Source organism: Emydura macquarii, unplaced genomic scaffold (genome assembly GCF_026122565.2).
Source record: "Emydura macquarii macquarii isolate MOO-44397 ecotype Brisbane River unplaced genomic scaffold, CSIRO-AGI_Emac_v2 contig_3343, whole genome shotgun sequence".
Lineage (NCBI taxonomy): Eukaryota > Metazoa > Chordata > Testudines > Chelidae > Emydura > Emydura macquarii.
The window spans coordinates 3,407,708-3,426,766 of record NW_027133480.1 but is presented as its reverse complement, the minus strand read 5'-3'; the positions used below and the strand labels follow the sequence as shown (position 1 = coordinate 3,426,766).

General features: G+C 38.2%; 1 protein-coding gene across 3 annotated transcripts in view; it reads right to left on the bottom strand.

The window, feature by feature from the left end:
* Positions 1-19,059, bottom strand: part of DOCK1 (dedicator of cytokinesis 1) — a 525,973-nt gene that overhangs the window by 30,631 nt on the left and 476,283 nt on the right. For all 3 annotated transcript variants that reach the window (XM_067533435.1, XM_067533436.1, XM_067533437.1), the window contains exons 47-48: positions 13,216-13,353; positions 7,928-8,073 (exon numbers count right to left, since the gene is read on the bottom strand). In XM_067533435.1, coding sequence (XP_067389536.1) covers positions 7,928-8,073; positions 13,216-13,353 — 284 coding nt within the window. The remainder of the gene's footprint in view (positions 1-7,927; positions 8,074-13,215; positions 13,354-19,059) is intronic.

Genomic DNA, 19,059 nt, shown 5'->3' with positions numbered 1-19,059 from the left:
TTAGGTTTTTTATTGCCAATAACCAAGGGCAAGGTTGATTTCTGAATAGTAGATGAATGTTCATAACTGGAATGGTACAAACCTCAGGCATTCGCAAAACAGACATGTACATTGAGTATGTGAATATATGCAAGGCTGGTACCCTACTATCATAACCTCTCTCTGCAAACATACAATTTTTACCCTTCACGGTTGACTATTTTTTGCTCCAACTGCACAGCACAAGCCTTTAGGGATTTAATGAACTTTTTAAGTGAACTTTTAAAAGAAAATAATAAACAGTCCATGTTTTTTAATATGATTATTTAATATGCCAAGCAAAACTTTAAAGAATATTTTAATAACTTTTTTCTGTTTTGAGTCCATGTGTTAAATTTCCAGGAAATTAAAGATTGAAACAAACTATGACTCCTTTAGGGCTAGTTTTTTGTCTATAGTGTGCAGTGTAAAAGGTAAATTTTTCTACAAAACTAGTTTACAAAAAGAAAATATTCAGACTAAAAACTATTTTTATATGCGTTTTATCTGATGAAGAGAACACAATCTAGATTAAACTTTACACTAAAGAACTTATAAAAACTAATCTAAAATTATCACATGGCAGAAAGACCATCTATGTGATACATTGCAATACACAAAGTCAATTTGTGTATAAAAAAGAAGCTTTCTTCAGAAGGAAGAAAAGTATATACTGTGCTATAATGCCTGCATCAGTAGGCTCTGATCCTGCATTAGGATTTACTAGTGTGAACCTCCCACTGACCTTGTGAAATCCCACAGATGTCAACTGAGATTCAAAGGCTCAGGATTGTGTACTAGAGGTTTCCAGTGTAGGATCAGGGCTTATAGTTGCATAAAATATATAGTATATGTATATATTTCAACATGGTCACAAAGAAATATGCAGCAAGTATCACAGTCAGGATTATTCATATTTACTACATTATAGTATTTCCAAAGAATGGAAACTCAGAATACTAACATATGATAATATGTATTTATAAATCAGTTACTGCCCATTATTAAATATCTAATGTATTTTATACCAAAAAGTCTATATTGCACATAACACACAAGGAATTTATGCTAGTAATATTCATTTGCATCACTGACAATAGACTCCCCTTATCTTCCTAAGAGCCTAATTCCAAAATTACTGAGTCTTTTAAATTAATTTTAGGGTTTTGCTGTTTTGTTTTTACATTCATCTTTCAAGTACATTTTGGCAATCCTGAAATCAGAGCTACTGCCTTCACTGTTAAGATGTAACTTCTATCAGCAATGGTGTGAATTTTCAAATTGATGTTTTAAATCTAAACTAACGCTATAATGAAACTTCTGTTATATGTTAACCCATCAGAACTCATATATCTGACTTCTTACAAGAAAGGAAACAAAAGATTCCTACCAGCTTCCCTCATTCCTCAGCAGCCCGCCTGGCAGTCTGCAGGGGAGCCTGGGCTTCCAGGCTCCAAGCTCCTTGGCAGAACCGGCTCCCAGCCAGACTACCAGTTTGACTGCCCCTGAGCCAGGGCTTTCAGGACTGAGCTGCCCAGCTCCCCATCTGGTGGGTTGCTAGATCTCTGGGCAGCTGGTGGAGCACTGGGAACATTTTGAAAAGATTGACATGAAATGTTGCTTTTTCTAAATGAAATTTTGGTATTCCTGTTCTGTCGGAAATTTTGAAATTTCATATATATTTTTTTTTTTTTACCACGAGGACATTTTTTATTTTTTAAATTTCAGATCTTCCTACAGAATAGATTTGTCACTTTCTAGTCAGCCCATCTTAGAACTTAAGTTTATTCATCAGACATCTGACAAAAGACATTCAAATCAGCACCTTGTAGAAGTGGGCCCTTACTAATTAACCTTATAACCAGGAACTAATGCACAGAAGGATGAAATGACTCGCCCTAGGTTACAAAGCAGGGTAATGTCAGAGCATGAATAGAACATAGGTCTTCTAGCCTTTGTGTTCTAACCCAGGAGTGATTACAACCATTTAGACAATGATTTAATTGTTTCTCTTCTGGGCACATTATTAGTAATATTGCAATAGAAACCAGAGGCCATTTCTAGAATCAGGGCACCATTTGTGCTGGGAGCTGTACTGGTATATCAGGCTCTGGTCTGAGTTGCTCATGATCTAAGAAACATAAAACCAGAAAGAGCTAGGGAAAAAATAAATTATAAGGAAGATTGTCAAGGCAGCATATTTTATTACTTTCATATTTTTTATACTTCTTTCTCCATGTATTCTAACAAGTGAAGAAACATATAAAGGGTAGGGGGCATAGAAAAAATCAACAGACCAAAAAGTGAAAGCAAGTTACTCTGAATCAGCTGGTGATCACAAAAAGCACTCACAGAGAAAAACCATGACACTCTTCCCCTGCAGGAACGATTGATGTTTATTTCCGTCTCTAGATTTCAGGACTATAGTTTGTCAGAATAATTTTTGACAGCACATGCCCTTTTTTGCAAAATCAAAATTTTCTGAGATAAAAATTATGTGGAAAAATGTTGGTTTTCTATTGGGAACATTGAATGGTGATTGCTCAACTGCAAATAGAAAGTAAAACTGACAAGAGCCTTCAGGAAGGCAGCCAGCAAGCCAAAAAATTCTGTTTTGGTTCTCCCAAAATGGAATATTTCTGGAAATCCCTTCCTGGGAAAAATGTCATGCTTTTGACTTTACACCCCAATTCAGGACAATTGCCGCCCCCTCCCCCCCCCCCCAAAAAAAACAAAAACAAAAACAAAAAAACAAAAAAACCAACAAACAAACAAACAAACCAGGACATTTTCCACAGGAAGGGATTTCAATTTTCTGGCCAGCTCTATTAATTTCTTTAGGTCTCCACTATCTAACTTGTTTAGTCAAACACTTTCTCCACCAATATTAATCTAATGTAACCTATTTCTCTATGACTCTATTTATGATTTAGATACAGAACAGTTTATAGTGTAGATGCTTCTTAAAGAAAAATACTTCTGCAAAACAAGCATTGGTTAGTGTTTGTACATTAAAGCATTCTTTGGGAATCTCACTTATCAATGGGAAACATGTTAAATACTTAATAAAAAAGCATTTTATAGCTAATGTCTTAAAGTACAAGTCTGAGGATATATCTACACTGCTGGGGCTGCAGAGGAATCCATTGAGTAGGCTGTGGAGACAGTGGGCTGTGGAGACCCGCTCAATCGATCCCAGAAGTGCTATCCGCTCAACACCATTAATCCATCTCTCCACCCAAAAAGGATTAAGGCTGTAGTGACCAGAGGGCGTCTCCCATCGATGCAGCACAGTGGAGATGTTGAGGTACAACAACATAAGTAAGTCGATGGGAGATACGTTGACTGCTGGCAGCAGTGTAGACCAGGCCTGAATGTCTATTTCTTATTTTCTTTCAGGATGCTATCAAACCTGACTACTTCATATATTAATATATAATTCCTTAACCATTGACAAAAACACATCTAATTCCCTGAAACCACTCAAATGGAAAAACTTTGCTCCAACCTCAGTCAGATTCAATTACTTTAGAGTTAGACATACATACAATGTCCTGGAGGATGCAGTGCATTGCACCCTGAACAACTTTGCAGACGACACTAAATTGGGGGGAGTGCTAGATACACTGGAGCGTAGGAATAGGATACAGAGTGACCTAGACAAATTGGAGAATTGGACCATAAAAGAATCTGATGAGATTCAACAAGGACAAGTGCAGAGTCCTGCATTTAGGACGAAAGAATCCCAGGCACTGCTATAAGTCCCAACATTTACATGTATCAATATTGATACCTATAAACAATTTAGAAACCCAAAATAACAAAGTTTGGTGTAGACCTTACAGGAAACCATCCACTGCAACCCACTTTCACCTTCTTAGATGACTGGCAATTTCATTGTTTGAGAGAAGAGTGTCTTTTCAGGCATGTTTTTATAATTATATATTGATTTTGTGTCTGATCAGTGCTGTATTTCATGTCCAAAATACTGTTCCATTAAAAAGCATTTTTCTAAAATAGTGACTTCTGAAAAGACCTGTTTTTTCCCATGTCAAAGAATCTTCAAACATTTTGATCTCCAAGCCATGTGTAGAATGGTTTACAGTAGCATGGTCTCCTGAAAGTCAAACTTGTGGGGCTCAATTCACTGGTGGAGTTATGGGCTTAATTGCAGCTCTCACACAGGTAGAGATCCCACTCCCATTGAAGTCAATAGGAATCTTTTAATGGATTGTAATGAAAAGCTTTAACATCAGTGCCACCTTTGTCACTTTGATTAAATTACATTGATGTGGGTGGTGATGGAATATTCCTCAGTCTCTGTTTGGAGAAGTTATGCTAGTTTTACTACTTAGCATGAAGTGATTTCTCCTGAGATTGCAGCCCCAATAAAACCATTTTCAGTTGTACTCCCCATGGAGGTGGGTAACAGCTCACTTTGTGTTTACTTGAAGTTGGCAGGGTACCTATACTGAATAGCCTTTTGGGAGTGTAATGAGCAACTTCCCAAAATAACTCTATTTCCCTTTTATTACAGGTCAGAACCTGTATTAACTATGTAATTACACAGATAAGCATCTTTCTAGACCTTGCAGTTTACCCACATAAGCATTTAACAGCTGAATGTGGTAAGGAAATGGCACCAAAATGCAGAGAGAAATCCACAAGAGGTTTGCAGTTAAACTCTGAGAGTTTCACCCACCACCCATACAGATACTTGAAATAAATGACCAGGCACTATCATGACGTGATACAGAGACCCATTTGTGGTTCACTCTTCTGTGTCAACAACTCTTTTCAGGCCTGATGTACTCACAACACCTAGCACACAGTTGCCATAATCTGTATCTAAAATGTGTCATGTAAGACATCACTGGAGAACTAATAACTCACTGATCATTAATATTCTTTCATGATGTATGTACCGGGTGTGTACAAAGAATTACAGGTATGTGCTGCAATTATGTTCCTAAAATGTGTTTGGCAAGCAATCCACAAGCCCAATCTGCCCTAGACAAAGGAATGTGTATTTGCTTGTTGTCAGGCAGAGACAATGAAAGTACATTTACATAATAGGTAAACAAAGCCATCAACCTTCAAGTGTGGGAGATAGGCTCTTGTGTGGGTATGAACCTCAAATGATAAGTAATTGAATCAACTGATTACATACAATATTACTGTATAAAAAGGGTGTCAAATAAAGTCTTATATGAAAGGTAAAGACACACTGATGACTAATATCACTGTGAAATGCATGTGTTAACACTGTATGAGGAATTATGAAGGCTCACTAATATTATGCTTTGAAGTCTGTGACCAACAAAGGGAGAAACAGGCTTTGTCCTAGACAGGAAGGAAGGCAGCTATCTACCCTTCTCCAATGAAGTTAAGCAAGGTCTGACCAAAAACCATGGAGGCCCTATTTATATCCGAATCAGCTGGGGGATGGGAAGTCTACAGGCAGGGAGGAACAGCATGAGATCATCCTGAGTCTAAGAACAAAACAATGAATTTGGGGAGAAATAAGGAGAGAGAAGAAGCCAACATGCCATCCATCACTGCATGGACACAAGTTGCCGGAGCTCTTAGGTTGAGAAAGATGGATCATTCAGTCAAGGAGGTTGAAGTCTCTGAGAACTTAACATACATTAGAAATCTGCTTAGGCAAAGATCTTTCACCGAGGAAAACAAGGGAAACAAGCACTTGTGACTTCTGTGGAAGGTCTTAACTGAGAGAATGTCCATCATGGCTGGAAGGAAGAAAGATTGGTAAGAAATCTACCTTAAACCAAGGCTGTAGCTTGTTTAGTTAAGTCTTAGCCACTAGACAGTGTATTTTGCTTATACTTGCTTGTAACCATTTTGTATTTATCCCTTGTACTTGAACTCACTTAAAACCTCTCTCTTTTGTTAATAAACTTGTTTTACTTTTAATCTAAACCAACCCAGTGTTGTGTTTGCGTTGAAATGAGTGTTAACTTCCGTTAAGGCACCAAGATGTTGTGCTTTTGTCTCTTTAAAGAAGCAACGGGCTTTATTAATTCTCAGTGTTCCAGGAGAGGGCTAGACACTTTAGGACAGATGGTTTGGGGGAAATTAGGGTCTGGGGTCACCCTGCATCTACTAACTAAGGCTGATTGAGACCAGGGTATGGCTGTTGTGTTGTAGGCAAGCTGTTGTGGGCAGAGTGCTGAACCAGGGTTGCATCGCAGACAGACACTCAGTGTGTTCTTGTATGCTGACTAGGAGTGTCCAGCTACAGTGCAGAGCATTTTAAGGCACTCAGGCTTACAGGACAAGTGGTGACACAAACTCTAACTCTCACTCACTCTCACTCAACCCAGAACCTGACAGATGGATAACTTGGCAAAGGTGAGACAAAGGGCTTTGTGCATACTAAGTTGTAGGTATGGTCAAACTTCCAAGACACTATGAGCCTGAGCAAAGCCCATTTAAATAAATTGAAAACCTCCCATTAATTTCAATGAGCCTTTGATCAGACGCTATCTCACGGTGATCTTCAAAACTAAGTTTTTTCTGGTGATGATGTGTAGTCAGTATGTTGGTGTGATATTTATCACAACTCCCTTGCTGCTGTGTTAGCTGAACTGCAAAGTGACCCTGTTAGTTTCACTTTTCTGTTCAGGTTCAATTGAGTTCATACATACAGCTGGCATCCGGAAAAGGGGAGGGACTAACCTAAATGGTTATAAAAGAAAACTGACTGACTGTGATTCTTCGTAACAGTTCCATATGTAAAAAGCTTGCACAAGGAAGATAACTTGCATTATAGAGCTTTCTTCTGCACTGCACAACCTATCTATAAAGCGGGACTATAAAAGAAATGGACTGGATATGGAGCACAAAGGAAATATGATTCCAGTGAAATAATCCCAGTCAAATTGTCCTCAATATGCGCTTCACACACACACACACAATATGTGCTTCGCACACACACAAATGGTACATAGAATGGCAGAGCTAGAGTAGAGGTGCAAAATGGAAAAAGTTGAAGGAGAAAAGGCAAAAATAGAAAGGTTTGAGGTGGGAGAGATAAGAGACAGATATGCAGAAATGGAAAAAGTAAAATGAGGAGTGAGAAACAAAGAGAATGACACTCTTTTATGATGGCAGCGCACAGACAGTTTCCCCACCAGCCTTGGATGGATATACAATTTTCTTAAGTAATTTTCTGCAGATGAAGTGCAATCCTGCCACAAAGCTTCATTTTTTGGCAGCAAAAGTGAGAAAGAATGATTGAAAAATCAGCTAAATCCTGCCTAACCCAATCTGCACCTGCTCACCACCCCAAGGATTACTGAATATGATTATATGGAAGGACCTCTCTAAATGCTTAATAAAAAAACCACTTTGGAATAAATACATTCTTAATCCTCTCAAAGGGATACATTTACCTTAGGCTTTTAACAGGATCCTAAAACCTGCATTGTATTTATCTTGGTAAAATGATGTAAAAATCAATTAATGTACCTTGAAATCAGCATTGAGAAAAACAAGGTTCTTTTATGAAACGATGGTATTTGTTAAAAAATTATGCTTTTCTTTTCAATGAGAGTCAGTTTTAGAAAGACCTAAGTCTCACTGCTGAGGAGGGAGGGAAAGAATCAGCTAAAATGCCAAATTTTTAATAAGACCCATGTCTCCCCACATAGAGACCTGAAAGTGCTTTCAGTACAGAAATAATTTGCTCAAGAGACATTTATTTGAGTTTTATTTGTTCAAATTGGTAACTTTATAAAACAAAGAATTAAGATAACACATGCACTATAATATACATTTGTAATTAAAGAGATTTTTAGGTGCTGACAGCTTCTCACAACCCACTAAGGATTTGCATGCTGAAACTTTTTCCACAGTTACAAGCCCATAATTGCTATACCTTACTTACCCATCAGAGCCAGGTCTTGAAGGCGTGCTGTCCGATGAGACAGAAGATACCGATGCAACAGATAAGGGTCTTGAAGATGAAGGCATTGTGAATGATCTGACCATAGACCGTGGCCGACTGCCTCGTCTATCATCCAAACTTGAGGGCTACAACAACGAAAAATATGATCTTACTTCTTTTAGAAGACAACCTGAAATTTGTGAGTCATGATCATGTAATGCTGAATGGTTAAATGATTCTTTTTGACCTAGACTTTTATGCTATTTCAGTTACAAACCATCTATAATCACAAATAGAGATACTATTACTAAATTAGATATATAAAGAAAAAAAGCCAACACTTAGGCCCTGATTCAGGAAAGTACTTAAGAATGTGCTTAATTGTAAGCACATGTATGGCTTTGCAAAGCAGGGGACTACAACTCCCAAGAGCTCCTCCCCTCCCCTCCCCCCCCCGCACTTCCTTTTCTTCTGGCCAGGTAAGGGGAAAGGCCCTGAACCAGGAAATGGCTGGGCTGTGTTTGGGAGCAGTAGCGCAAGGAAGCTGAAAACGGGAACAGTATGGAGAGCCATTTGTGGAACAGGCTGTCACTGCCAGCAATTACAGTTGGGTGCAGGTTTGTGTTGGATCTATGGGGGAGCAGCAGCAGCTGGGCAGGGAGCCATTGCAGAGGAGCCCCAATGATAGACACTAGCTGAGCCTGGCTTGGAAACCTGCAAGGTCCTATTTGCTTTGAGCAGAGACTGGACTGCAGAGGGCAACCCAGGCACTGCTAGGCCTGAAGAGCCCTGATTCTCAATTGGTCTGCCCCCTAGGGACTCGAACATTTACCATTATCACACACTTGGAACTGTGACTATTAAACCTCCCTACCTAGGGTATTTGCAACCTTTCCCTCTCCTGCCAGTCTACTGAAATACCCTTTCCTTTAGCCATGTGTCAAGTGGTTACTGGGACTCACCAGGACTAGCAGCACCTACAAGGCCTAGCTGCTGAAGCACCTAAAATGTCCTCCAAGTTGTGCTGCACATGGCATGCTACTGGCACCCTACCGATTTGGTGTACTCCCACGCTGAGCAATAGCAATAATTGTACACATGGTGAAATCCAATTGACTTCAAAGAGACTTAAACATGTACTTAATAAATCTGATCTTTACTAAGGAAACTTATTACCAAATAGCACTTGCACTAAGAAAACAAAAACATATATATACACAACTATTAGGCTTTCTCTCATATATCCGTGCATATATCTGTATATAAATGGCTTTCAGGGTATTTAAAATGAGCCAAAGTTTAAAAAAACCTCTAATATGGTATTGCTGTTAACAGAGCCGCTTTCACAGAGTGACATCTAGTTTGAGAAGAAAATATTTAAAAGTTGTTTTCTATGCAGATGCTCTTTTACAGTTCTGAATATTTACACAAGCTTTGTTAGTCATTAATAACTGATATATGCATAAAATAATTGAAAACTTTCAGACAAAAATAAGAATCTCATGCTGTTTAATCACAGGTAGATTTTCCACACTGTCAACTACTGGTAAGTTGGCATTGTACAAGAAAGACAGAAGTGATAAAATGCCATCAATTCTTAGTAGCGGATCAGAGTGACACTGGCAAGATAACACCAACTGGGTCTGACTTTCCAGTCATCTCTTTGATAGTGTTAATGTATATGACTGAAGTGAGTGACACATAAGTATAGTTAATGTCAATATCTCATTTCTCCTTGGGAATAAATTACTATTTAGAGGCACAGTGCATCAAACATAACAAACAGGGATTTAAGGACCATATATGGAACAATATTTACAAGGATACTATCAAGGCCGGTAAATTTCAGATAGGATTTCTCTCTTCTCTAAATATGTCATCATTATCTTTCTATATCAACAATATAGGAAGATCAGAAAATGAGTTTCTGAAGTCAGGGCTGTCACAGTCAAATTTATTGGCCTATTCTGCTCCCCTTCTCCTGCTGGGGATTCCCCTGGTGCACTGGCTCTAATGCCACCCATCTGACAGACCCCCAGAATAGGAAGTTTAGTTGGGGCAGAGAGCTGGTGTAGCTAGCATGTGCTGTGTTCTTGCTATCTTCAGCTGACATCTGTTCTCTTGGGGACTGTTTCCACCTGGCCCTGGAGGCTCTAAACTACATTGTTCAAAGAACAGAGAGCTAAAACCAGATCTCCGTTGTCCCATCCTGATTTGCCCAATGGAAACCTGGCACAGCAAAGATTCTGACCTAGTGTGTTCAAAATACACAATCTAAACACCTGTGTGATCCCTAGCAGTAACAGAGAAATTCAGGGCCAGATCCTGATCCCAATTACACAAGTGTCAATCTGGAGTAGCACCATCACTGGACATACAGGGCTGTAAATCCGTAGTAACTGTGATCAGAATTTGTTCTACTGAATCTTGGCTATAATATATTTAGGTTACATATTCCATGAATTACAGGGTTTTGTCTTTTTTCATACAAGGGATACAATGTCAGGCTGCTCTTCCTAGTAGTGGAATCAATCCTAGAATTAAGCTTAATAGACTTCTTCGCAAAATTTTTGTATTTGTGTTTCAATTGCTATTCACTAAAGGACTAGAATATGGCTAGCTCTTCCATGGGTGTGTAGTGCGGTGGAAGTAATGAACCACATCTTTCCTGGTCTTGGGCTGCCTCTGGTAAGGGCTACTCAAAATCTCAGACCTGTTGGGAGCTCTTGTCTGATTAATCTTACCTTACAGATCCATAGAAAGTTCAAGAATGGCACAGAGGGGGCCCTCTTTATTCTGTAATTGTGGAATTTACATTCACATTTGCAGAATCGTGCTCCAAAAAATTCGTGCTTCAGAATTTTTATTTTTAAATAATTATGTCCCTAGCCCTTATGGTTGCAGAGATAACTTTCAAAACATGAACAAAATGTAAACTACTGCAGTGACTTCTGCCTGATACAGTAGACTGCAGACTACTGCAGACTGCCTGATACAGTAACTCTGAAGGGCATGAATTGCCCCCAATTATCCCAACTGGCATTTTTTCAGGATGCCACAGAAGTTAATGTTTCTGCCATGAAATTCACCATTTTGCTGCAGCCAGGCATTCCACATTTTGTTCTGTCTCCTTGCCCTGCTGGGATCTGTCTGCTGCTATGTTTTGCTCATCAGCTTTCCTTTAAGGGGAAGTCAGCTGGATTACCATGCATGTTCCCTACAGTATTCCATGAAGCTAGGCAGGAAGACAGAGTTGGAGTATGGATTGCAGCCAGGCAACAGGGGAACCAGAAGCGCACACTGGCAAGATGGGCTGCCTGCAGAATAATGTAGTAGTTAATGTTTCTTTAACTGGTGATTTTCTTTATTTTTAATGCTCTTATTAATTACTTTGTATGGGAGATTTTCTGAAAGTGTCAGTTACTATGTGTTGTTGAATCTCTCTTGCATAAAATTATTCTTAAAAATTTTTGGGAATATTTACTGTTTTAAGCAATTTCTGATATATGCTTTCTTGGAGACAAATCATATTTTGCTACAAGGTCACATCTTATCAAAATGGTAAGTAGATTCTCCCTTAATTTCATTTTTCATGAGGTATTTGTGAGGTTACTACATCTTGAACTCTAGTTAGCCATTTGGGACCAAGATGAACAATGCATATCAATATAAAAAAATAGACAAAATCTGAGTTTATTCACTGAAGCTGTATGGCATAGATTCACTTATCTTTCTGATAAATACTGAGCACATTCATATATTTGTTTTGTTTTTCTTTAACAGTAACAAGGGGAAAGGAGTGTAAAGTGGATGTAAGTTTCATTTAAGTCTTTCTTTCTCATTACAAATCTAACCAAGATCCATGGCAAGGTTAAAGAATACTTATAACATTGATGGACGTTTTAATTCTGAGTGCCAATGTTACTGACATGCAAAGCATAAGAGTTAGAACAGAAGCCTTCGACATACTTTCAGAACACAAATCCCAGCACAATCAGTCCTAAGGTTTTCTCTAACACTTGTATGTTACTGAATATTTAAAATTTATAACATTTATAAATATGTGCCCGCTTTGCATAGTCTCCAAGTGCATTACAGCTTTTAAAATATATTCTCAATTAAGAACCTCCCCACCACTAAGCAGCAACACTCAGTCTTAAACAAAAACAAAACCTCTCTACTAACTAACCCGCCTTTTACAAGGTTCAAAGTGTAAAGGGACTTTCAAAATTCCTGGTTACATCTTGAAGCTGAGGCAGAAGTGGTGGCCAAAAATTATTTGTTCATGTTGGGAGAGTGTAAATTACAGTACTGAGGACCATCCACTGAGAACAATCTATCCTGGTCTCCTGAAATATAGATTGGAGTTATAGAATCAGGAGATTTACAGGTAAGGTCAAGGATGCAGTTTGTACTTAAGAGCAGCAAGTCATTGTAGAGAATCTGCCTTATCATTGTAGAGAATCTGACTTATTGAAAAAGCAATTAAAATAGCATTAGAACTGGAGTTCTAAGTTTGCAAGAGATACTCTGTGATACTCATTGACATGAACCTCTGACTTCAAAGGACGAATGCTTCAAAGAGAACAGAACCTCCTAGAGATTGTAACCTATATAAAAGATCCTTAAAAACTGAACACTCTGAGGGACTATCTTGATTTCCAATGGACAGACCCAAGTATTTTAGGACAAGTCTCTTATGCTGAGGAGTCAAGTTAATAAGAAACGTTCAAAAATCCTTAGGGCATTTGGCTACTTCTCCTAGGCAGTAGCTGGGCTCCATGCTCTAAGCTACAATTACCAGTCCAGAAGTAAATAAAGCAATAGACCTGTTCATCTAGTGTAGTTACAAACAGAAAGATACCTCTTGAAGCCACTGACATACAACTATGCTTCAGAAAACAACCTTCTGGATGGGCAAAAAAACTGGAAACCAGAAAGATACTATCTTTTAATCTCAGGTGAGATACTCATCCGATGTGCAACACAAAGCAAGTCACTACACTTTTGTGTGGCTACCCACCTAGAAAATTTTAGGGACGTTAAGAGAAACGAACCTCGGCCTAAAAATTAGTTTAAGTCCACCACGATCACAACACCAAAACAAAATGAAAAACCATGTACTCCCTTAAAATTCTTAATCAGCTCTCTATTAAAATGCTTTTTTCTATATATTAATTTCATCATTGAAATGTAAATTACAATTAGAGAAATATAAAGTACTATATCTTTTACAGCAGTTCTAAAGAGAGATACTTTTTCAAATGTTAGGTTTGGAGAAAACTTACAATTGTTCTGATGCCATATTGCTTTTCCACTTTTTCTTTAAGCTGCTTAAAACAGGCCTCCATTCGCTCATGAAATGGCCTGAGTGCTTCAGTTACTTTATCTCCATGAATTCGGATACCCTCTGCCAGGAATGGAATCTGAAGAATATAATTAGATGACAATGAATGCTCTGGTTTTCTCTCATGAAAGGGAGTAGGGCAAGGCGGACTCTGCATATACTGTAAGGCTTCTAAGAGGAATGTGAGATTTTATGGAATAATAATAGCAACTAAAGCAGAACATGGTGATTTTTTGTACTATATATGATTTCATTTTCACTCTATGTTGTCCATAGTTATTTAAAATTAATGTATGCATAATTCTGCCCAGTGATCATGAGGTACAAGTACATTTATCAGGTTGAACAAATACCCCTTTTCTTTATGGTTAACCCCCCCACAAACACACTGTACTTTAAAGCTAGACCAGTGATACTCAGTGGTTCAGGAGCCACATTAGCAATCAACATTACTCAAAAGAGCTACAGTAGTGTGAATTCATTGTTTCATTTATTATAGTACTATATATTCATATTTAAACAGTATGATAGGGGAAATATTTATTATATATTATTCTTACAGCAAAATGACTGACCAAGTATTATTATTTTATCAACTACAATTGGTTAACAATATATTAAAAGCATCCTGATTGGTTAATAACTCAGATTGGTTAATAATTAAATCACACACTGTTTTAATATTATGTGCTGCAAAGAGCTGCAGGAGATCCATTAAAAAGCTACTTGCAGCTTGCCAGAGCCTGAGCATCACTGAGCTAGACTATTAACATCAGCCCCACCAGATTTCATGAGAATAAACAGCAGAGAAAAACAATCCTCACATCTCTTTCTGTTTAACAAATGCTATTCATGAAACCCTGTGTTATAATGAAAAAATCTTCTTAGATATTGTACACAACATATTTGTTAAGAAAACATACAGCCTACATACCCAAAACTACAATATTTTTTAATCATAAATTGGTTTTCAGTTATTTTTAGTAGCGAGTGAGGTTGAGGGTGGGATGGTGAGAATAAATTAATTCTCTTATAACTGAAAATAATAATTTATCCGCAAGGCTGCTGTCACAAAATATCCATGCCAACACAAGGTTATATAATTAGTTCATAGTGTGGAGGTGTAGCTGACCTTTTAAAATGTTTTAAAAGAGACATTTTCATTCCCACAGCTACACAGACCTACTATCACATTCTTCTTTCTCATGTTTAAGAAAAACATTTCCTTTTCCAGATGAGCTCCAGCCTACACAATGTGCTGGTTCTGAGTTAGATATTCTTTGCAGCAATCAAGCTAAGAGGTTTCTCCTTAATAATTCATAATAAAACTGTAATACTGATTAAAAACAGATTTTTCTAACATGACTGATCAGCAATCTAAATGAGCAGATTTATTAGTGAGGAGGATAAAAAGTACACAATTAAATTACATGTGAACAAATTTAAGAAATCTTATCAAGATGAATCCATGAATAAAATGCATTTTATGCCATTTAACAGCACACAGCTGTTGCTTCTCTTGGCACTCTTCACAGAAATTTACAATATTTCTACTCTATCCACTTTTGTTTATAATCCATATGGATTTGTACTCAGTAGCAAAAATTAAACATTAGAATGGTCCTGTTCCTGATTTTCTGTCTACACAATAAATTAATTTCAGTTTCCATAGAGCAAAGTTCTGACCCCTCTTGTGTGCTGGAGTAAGGAGTGCAATGGCTCATTTGTGTTGCCTAGCTATAAGGGAATGAGAAGGCTTAGGCAAGATATAGTTAGGTTTATAAATATATTTTTGCAGCAAGGTTACTGTTGTCTGCAGTGCATATGCTGGTTGGGAGAGAGTTATAGCAATAGTCTGTTCCATTGACATGTATTGAAGGGTTGTCAAGGAGCACTTAACGCAAGAGATAGACACTCTTTTTTTAAAAGAAATGAATGTACATATAAAACAAAATAAATGAGATAAATTAATGAGAGCACTGACCAATCCTGAGAACAATCAGGCTGGCACAAAAAGGGGTATACAGTACCTCTGCAGCAGCAATGCAGACAGGGAGAGGGGAAGAGACCTTTGGCACCAGTAGGACTATCCTCTTATGCTGAAATCTCCAATATGGAGAAACCAGCCTCGGAGACCTGCTGCAAGCCCCACAAAATTGAGGAAGCTCACCAGGCCCTCCCTGGTGCCATCTCCTGGGGCCTGAAGAACAGAGTTTGTTCCTTCCTCCTTTGGGAATTGGGCAGGATCAGCTGCAACTCCCGAGGGGGAGCATCCCATTTCCTCTCCTAGATCCATTTCCATGGCTGCAGAGTCAGGCTTAGCACACAGATTCAGCTGGCTCTGTGCAGCAGAACTCAGTAGGGCTAAACTCTCCCCTGTTATGACAGAGGTGTTAACGAAATGCATGTTATGAATTCTTGATTTAAATATGAGATATGAAGCTCTGCACAAAAAGTTAAACAGAGGCTTGGCCCAAGGGACCTCATTAGGACTGGCTACAGCAACAGCGGCTGGATGGTCATTAAGAAGGTTGTATGGATTTTAAGCACTCTCTTTAGTCATGATGGAGACTAGCAGATGAACTGGCTCTAGTGGACACTGGATATAGTTAAATCCATGTGAGGTTCCTTGATGTTCAAGAGTAGCTGCACAAGGAAGATTAGCACCCAAGCCTATCTGAACTAGTTCAGGCTTAGTTTCGAGAACATGAGCACCCTGCATCCAAAGATTAATGACATTGGATTAAAGGGTTTGCTAAGCAAAAATTGCAGGGCACAGACAGGAGAGAGGACCAGATACGCTTGAGAGCAAGGAAACAAGGAAGATAGAGCTGCTTCTTAGATGAACAGGGCTGAATTTAAGACCTGGATAGTGTCTTAGTTTGGGTTTCTGAAAGTGGAATTACCTTTGTACAGTTTTGACCACGTCTGTTCAGCACTTGTGCATACATTAATTACACTAGAAAATATCTTCAGTCGATGTCATCAATTTCTCTTCCAATGGGAAAATGACCTACTACAGTGCCACAAATCCTCCACTGTAAGGACCATCTTTCCTCCCTTGCCCAAAAGAAGACAGGTAAGTCTGGTTAGCAGTGGTGTAGAATTTTGATAAGGAGTGTGTGTGTGTGTGTAAGCGCACGTGTAAGTAAGCCAAGGGGGCAGGGGTTAATTTAATTTTATGTTGTTGCCAAGTTATTTGACCTTGGAGTAATGATCAGTTTATTTATTTATTGGTATATTTTAAAAGATGGTGAATGGTGGTCAGAGCTTTATATGAGTGGTCTTATTGTAATGTAATAAATGAAAAAATAAGTGCATATCTGAACTTTAAAGAACGGATTGGGTGGGGGGGGGGAGGGGCAGGGGGAAGAAACAAAAACAAAAAAAACAAAAAACCCCACAACATATGTAGATAGTATTTATGCCATAATATATTTTTCCTAATCCTCTATTTTTAAAAGATTATCAAGGCTCTAGCTGCCATAGCAGTGCTGGAACAATTTTATAGTGGGGGTGCTGATGATGGAAACCATGTTTTTGGTACTTGTTATTACATCAAGCCAGGGGCTGCAGCAACACACCCAGCACCCCTAGTTCCAGCACCACTGGTGTTATTGCTTCTTAATATCATTCCATGATGTACTAAGATAGGGATTCTGGGTTTTGGTTTAAACTGAAAGCTACCAATAAAACCACACAAATTCTATTTAAAAAAAAAAAAAAGTTATTTAGCACCTATGAAATAGGAAATTTTACATGAAAGGGATTATTTTTTAGTTTTTCATGTTGTATATTCTAATTCACTTTCACCAGCATGAGAAGGGGCACAGGAATAATTCTATATGCTGTGTGCTAGTCTTGGCCCTGGTCTACACTTACTTACCTGGAAATTCAGCGGCAGTCAACGGAACTTACTCAAGCTACACAGAATAGCCTGCGTAACTCCTGTCAACTGTTGTGCTTCCCTTCTGCGCGCCGTCTTCACTACACTGCACCAACGGGAACTGCGTTTCCATCGACGCAGCGCTATGCCACTTGAGGAGGTGGTTTATGAGCATCGACTTCCTGGTCGATTGAGCAGGTCTACACTGACCGCTCAATCAATCCAGAAAGATGGATCTGAAGGCAGCGACTTTGCCGCCATCAGTATAGACATAACCTCAGGGTGCTTTATGTGTAATGGCTAGAAGTTGAGTTGAGACTATCACACTGAAAGGAACTTCATTTCTGGCATGTGCTGATGAAACAGCCTATTTCAGATCAAAATGATACAGTCAAATAAAACTACAGGATCTGATCTTTCTAAGAACTGAAAAGCACAAAATTAGACAAAAATAAACACTTAAAATGAATACAATAGATATAAAAACTAGGCTGTTAACGGTGGAGCAGTGCAGTCATTTCCCATCAGAGAAATACCATGACATTTCATAGCATTTTCATTAATTTAAAACAATGTTCAAACCTTCCACCCCAAGTTTGGATGTTTTTGAATTTTGTTGTGACTGTTTTACATGGTATTAAATTAGGGTAGTAGCTTGAAGTACACATTAACTGAAGGCACCAGACTAAATGGAAGCACTGAAAAATGAAGTTTTTTCATCCAGAATTCAAGTAAAGCGTGGGATGTAACACTGAATTTTCCCACACATTGCTCCATCTCTCTACTTCCACCGTGTTCTGTAGGGGCCTCTCCAGAGAGTAGTGCCAGTCTGCATGCCAATTGGAGGCTGAGCCTGGTCTGGTCTCTCTCTCTCTCTCAGCAAAGATTCAACTAAAGAGTGTCAATTGAAGATTATTACTAATTACTTGTTTCCAGTGGTGCCCATGCATACAATTTACTGCATAAGTTTATTACCTTACTGCCAACACTTATATCTTAAAATAAGAATATACAATGAAAAAAATCTTATCTTATTCAAAATACACGTTTTATTTTTCACTATCCAAATAGAAAGCACCAGCCCTACTCTGAAGAGCTTGTATTCCAGAAGACAAATGAGACAAAGGGAAGATGAAGGTGTGCAACAATACAAATAAAATGGTCAAGGAGGTAATTGGCAATATTCAATACCATAATGTTTTAATAACACAATGATCTATATCAAGATATCAAATCTCTAAGCACCTATAATACACTCAGTTGAGATACAGAAACCTATTTATGAGGAACTGGACTGAGACTGCCAATTTACTGTGTTTCATATTAGCTAACAGATACTGACTGCTGAGCTGGTGGTGAAGTCAAAACCAGTGATTTAGTGGCAAAAGGCTCTATAACTGTTTCTCTCTCCCAGTCTCTTGAACCATCCTGTTCCTTATGTGAAATAGTGGTTTAAAGTTTTCTTTAACCTGCCACCTTTACTATGACATTATGCTATTTGAAAAAGTTTTCAGAAATTTTTTAGTATCGTGAACACTCTAATTTTATATCAGTTTCAAAATTATTCCTTTTGCTTTTTGATTTGTATTACTTGTTGGTGACAGGTTCAGAAAAAATATTTGTTTGTATTAATCTCTTGTCTTTAAAGTTGCTTCGCTTCTATCACACTTGGACGTGGGTTGCAGCCCACAAAAGCTTATGCCTACAGAAATTAAATGTGTTAGTCTTTAAAGTGCTACAGGACTCCCGTTTTTGCTTTTTACAGACTAACACGGCTACCCCTCTGGAACTTTTCAGTGATAAGAAAGTTGTGTGTATTTTTAAACACATTGACAAAACAAAACTTGCAGAATTTCAATATGCATTTTCCAATGTGTGTTCTTATTTTAATGTATATGT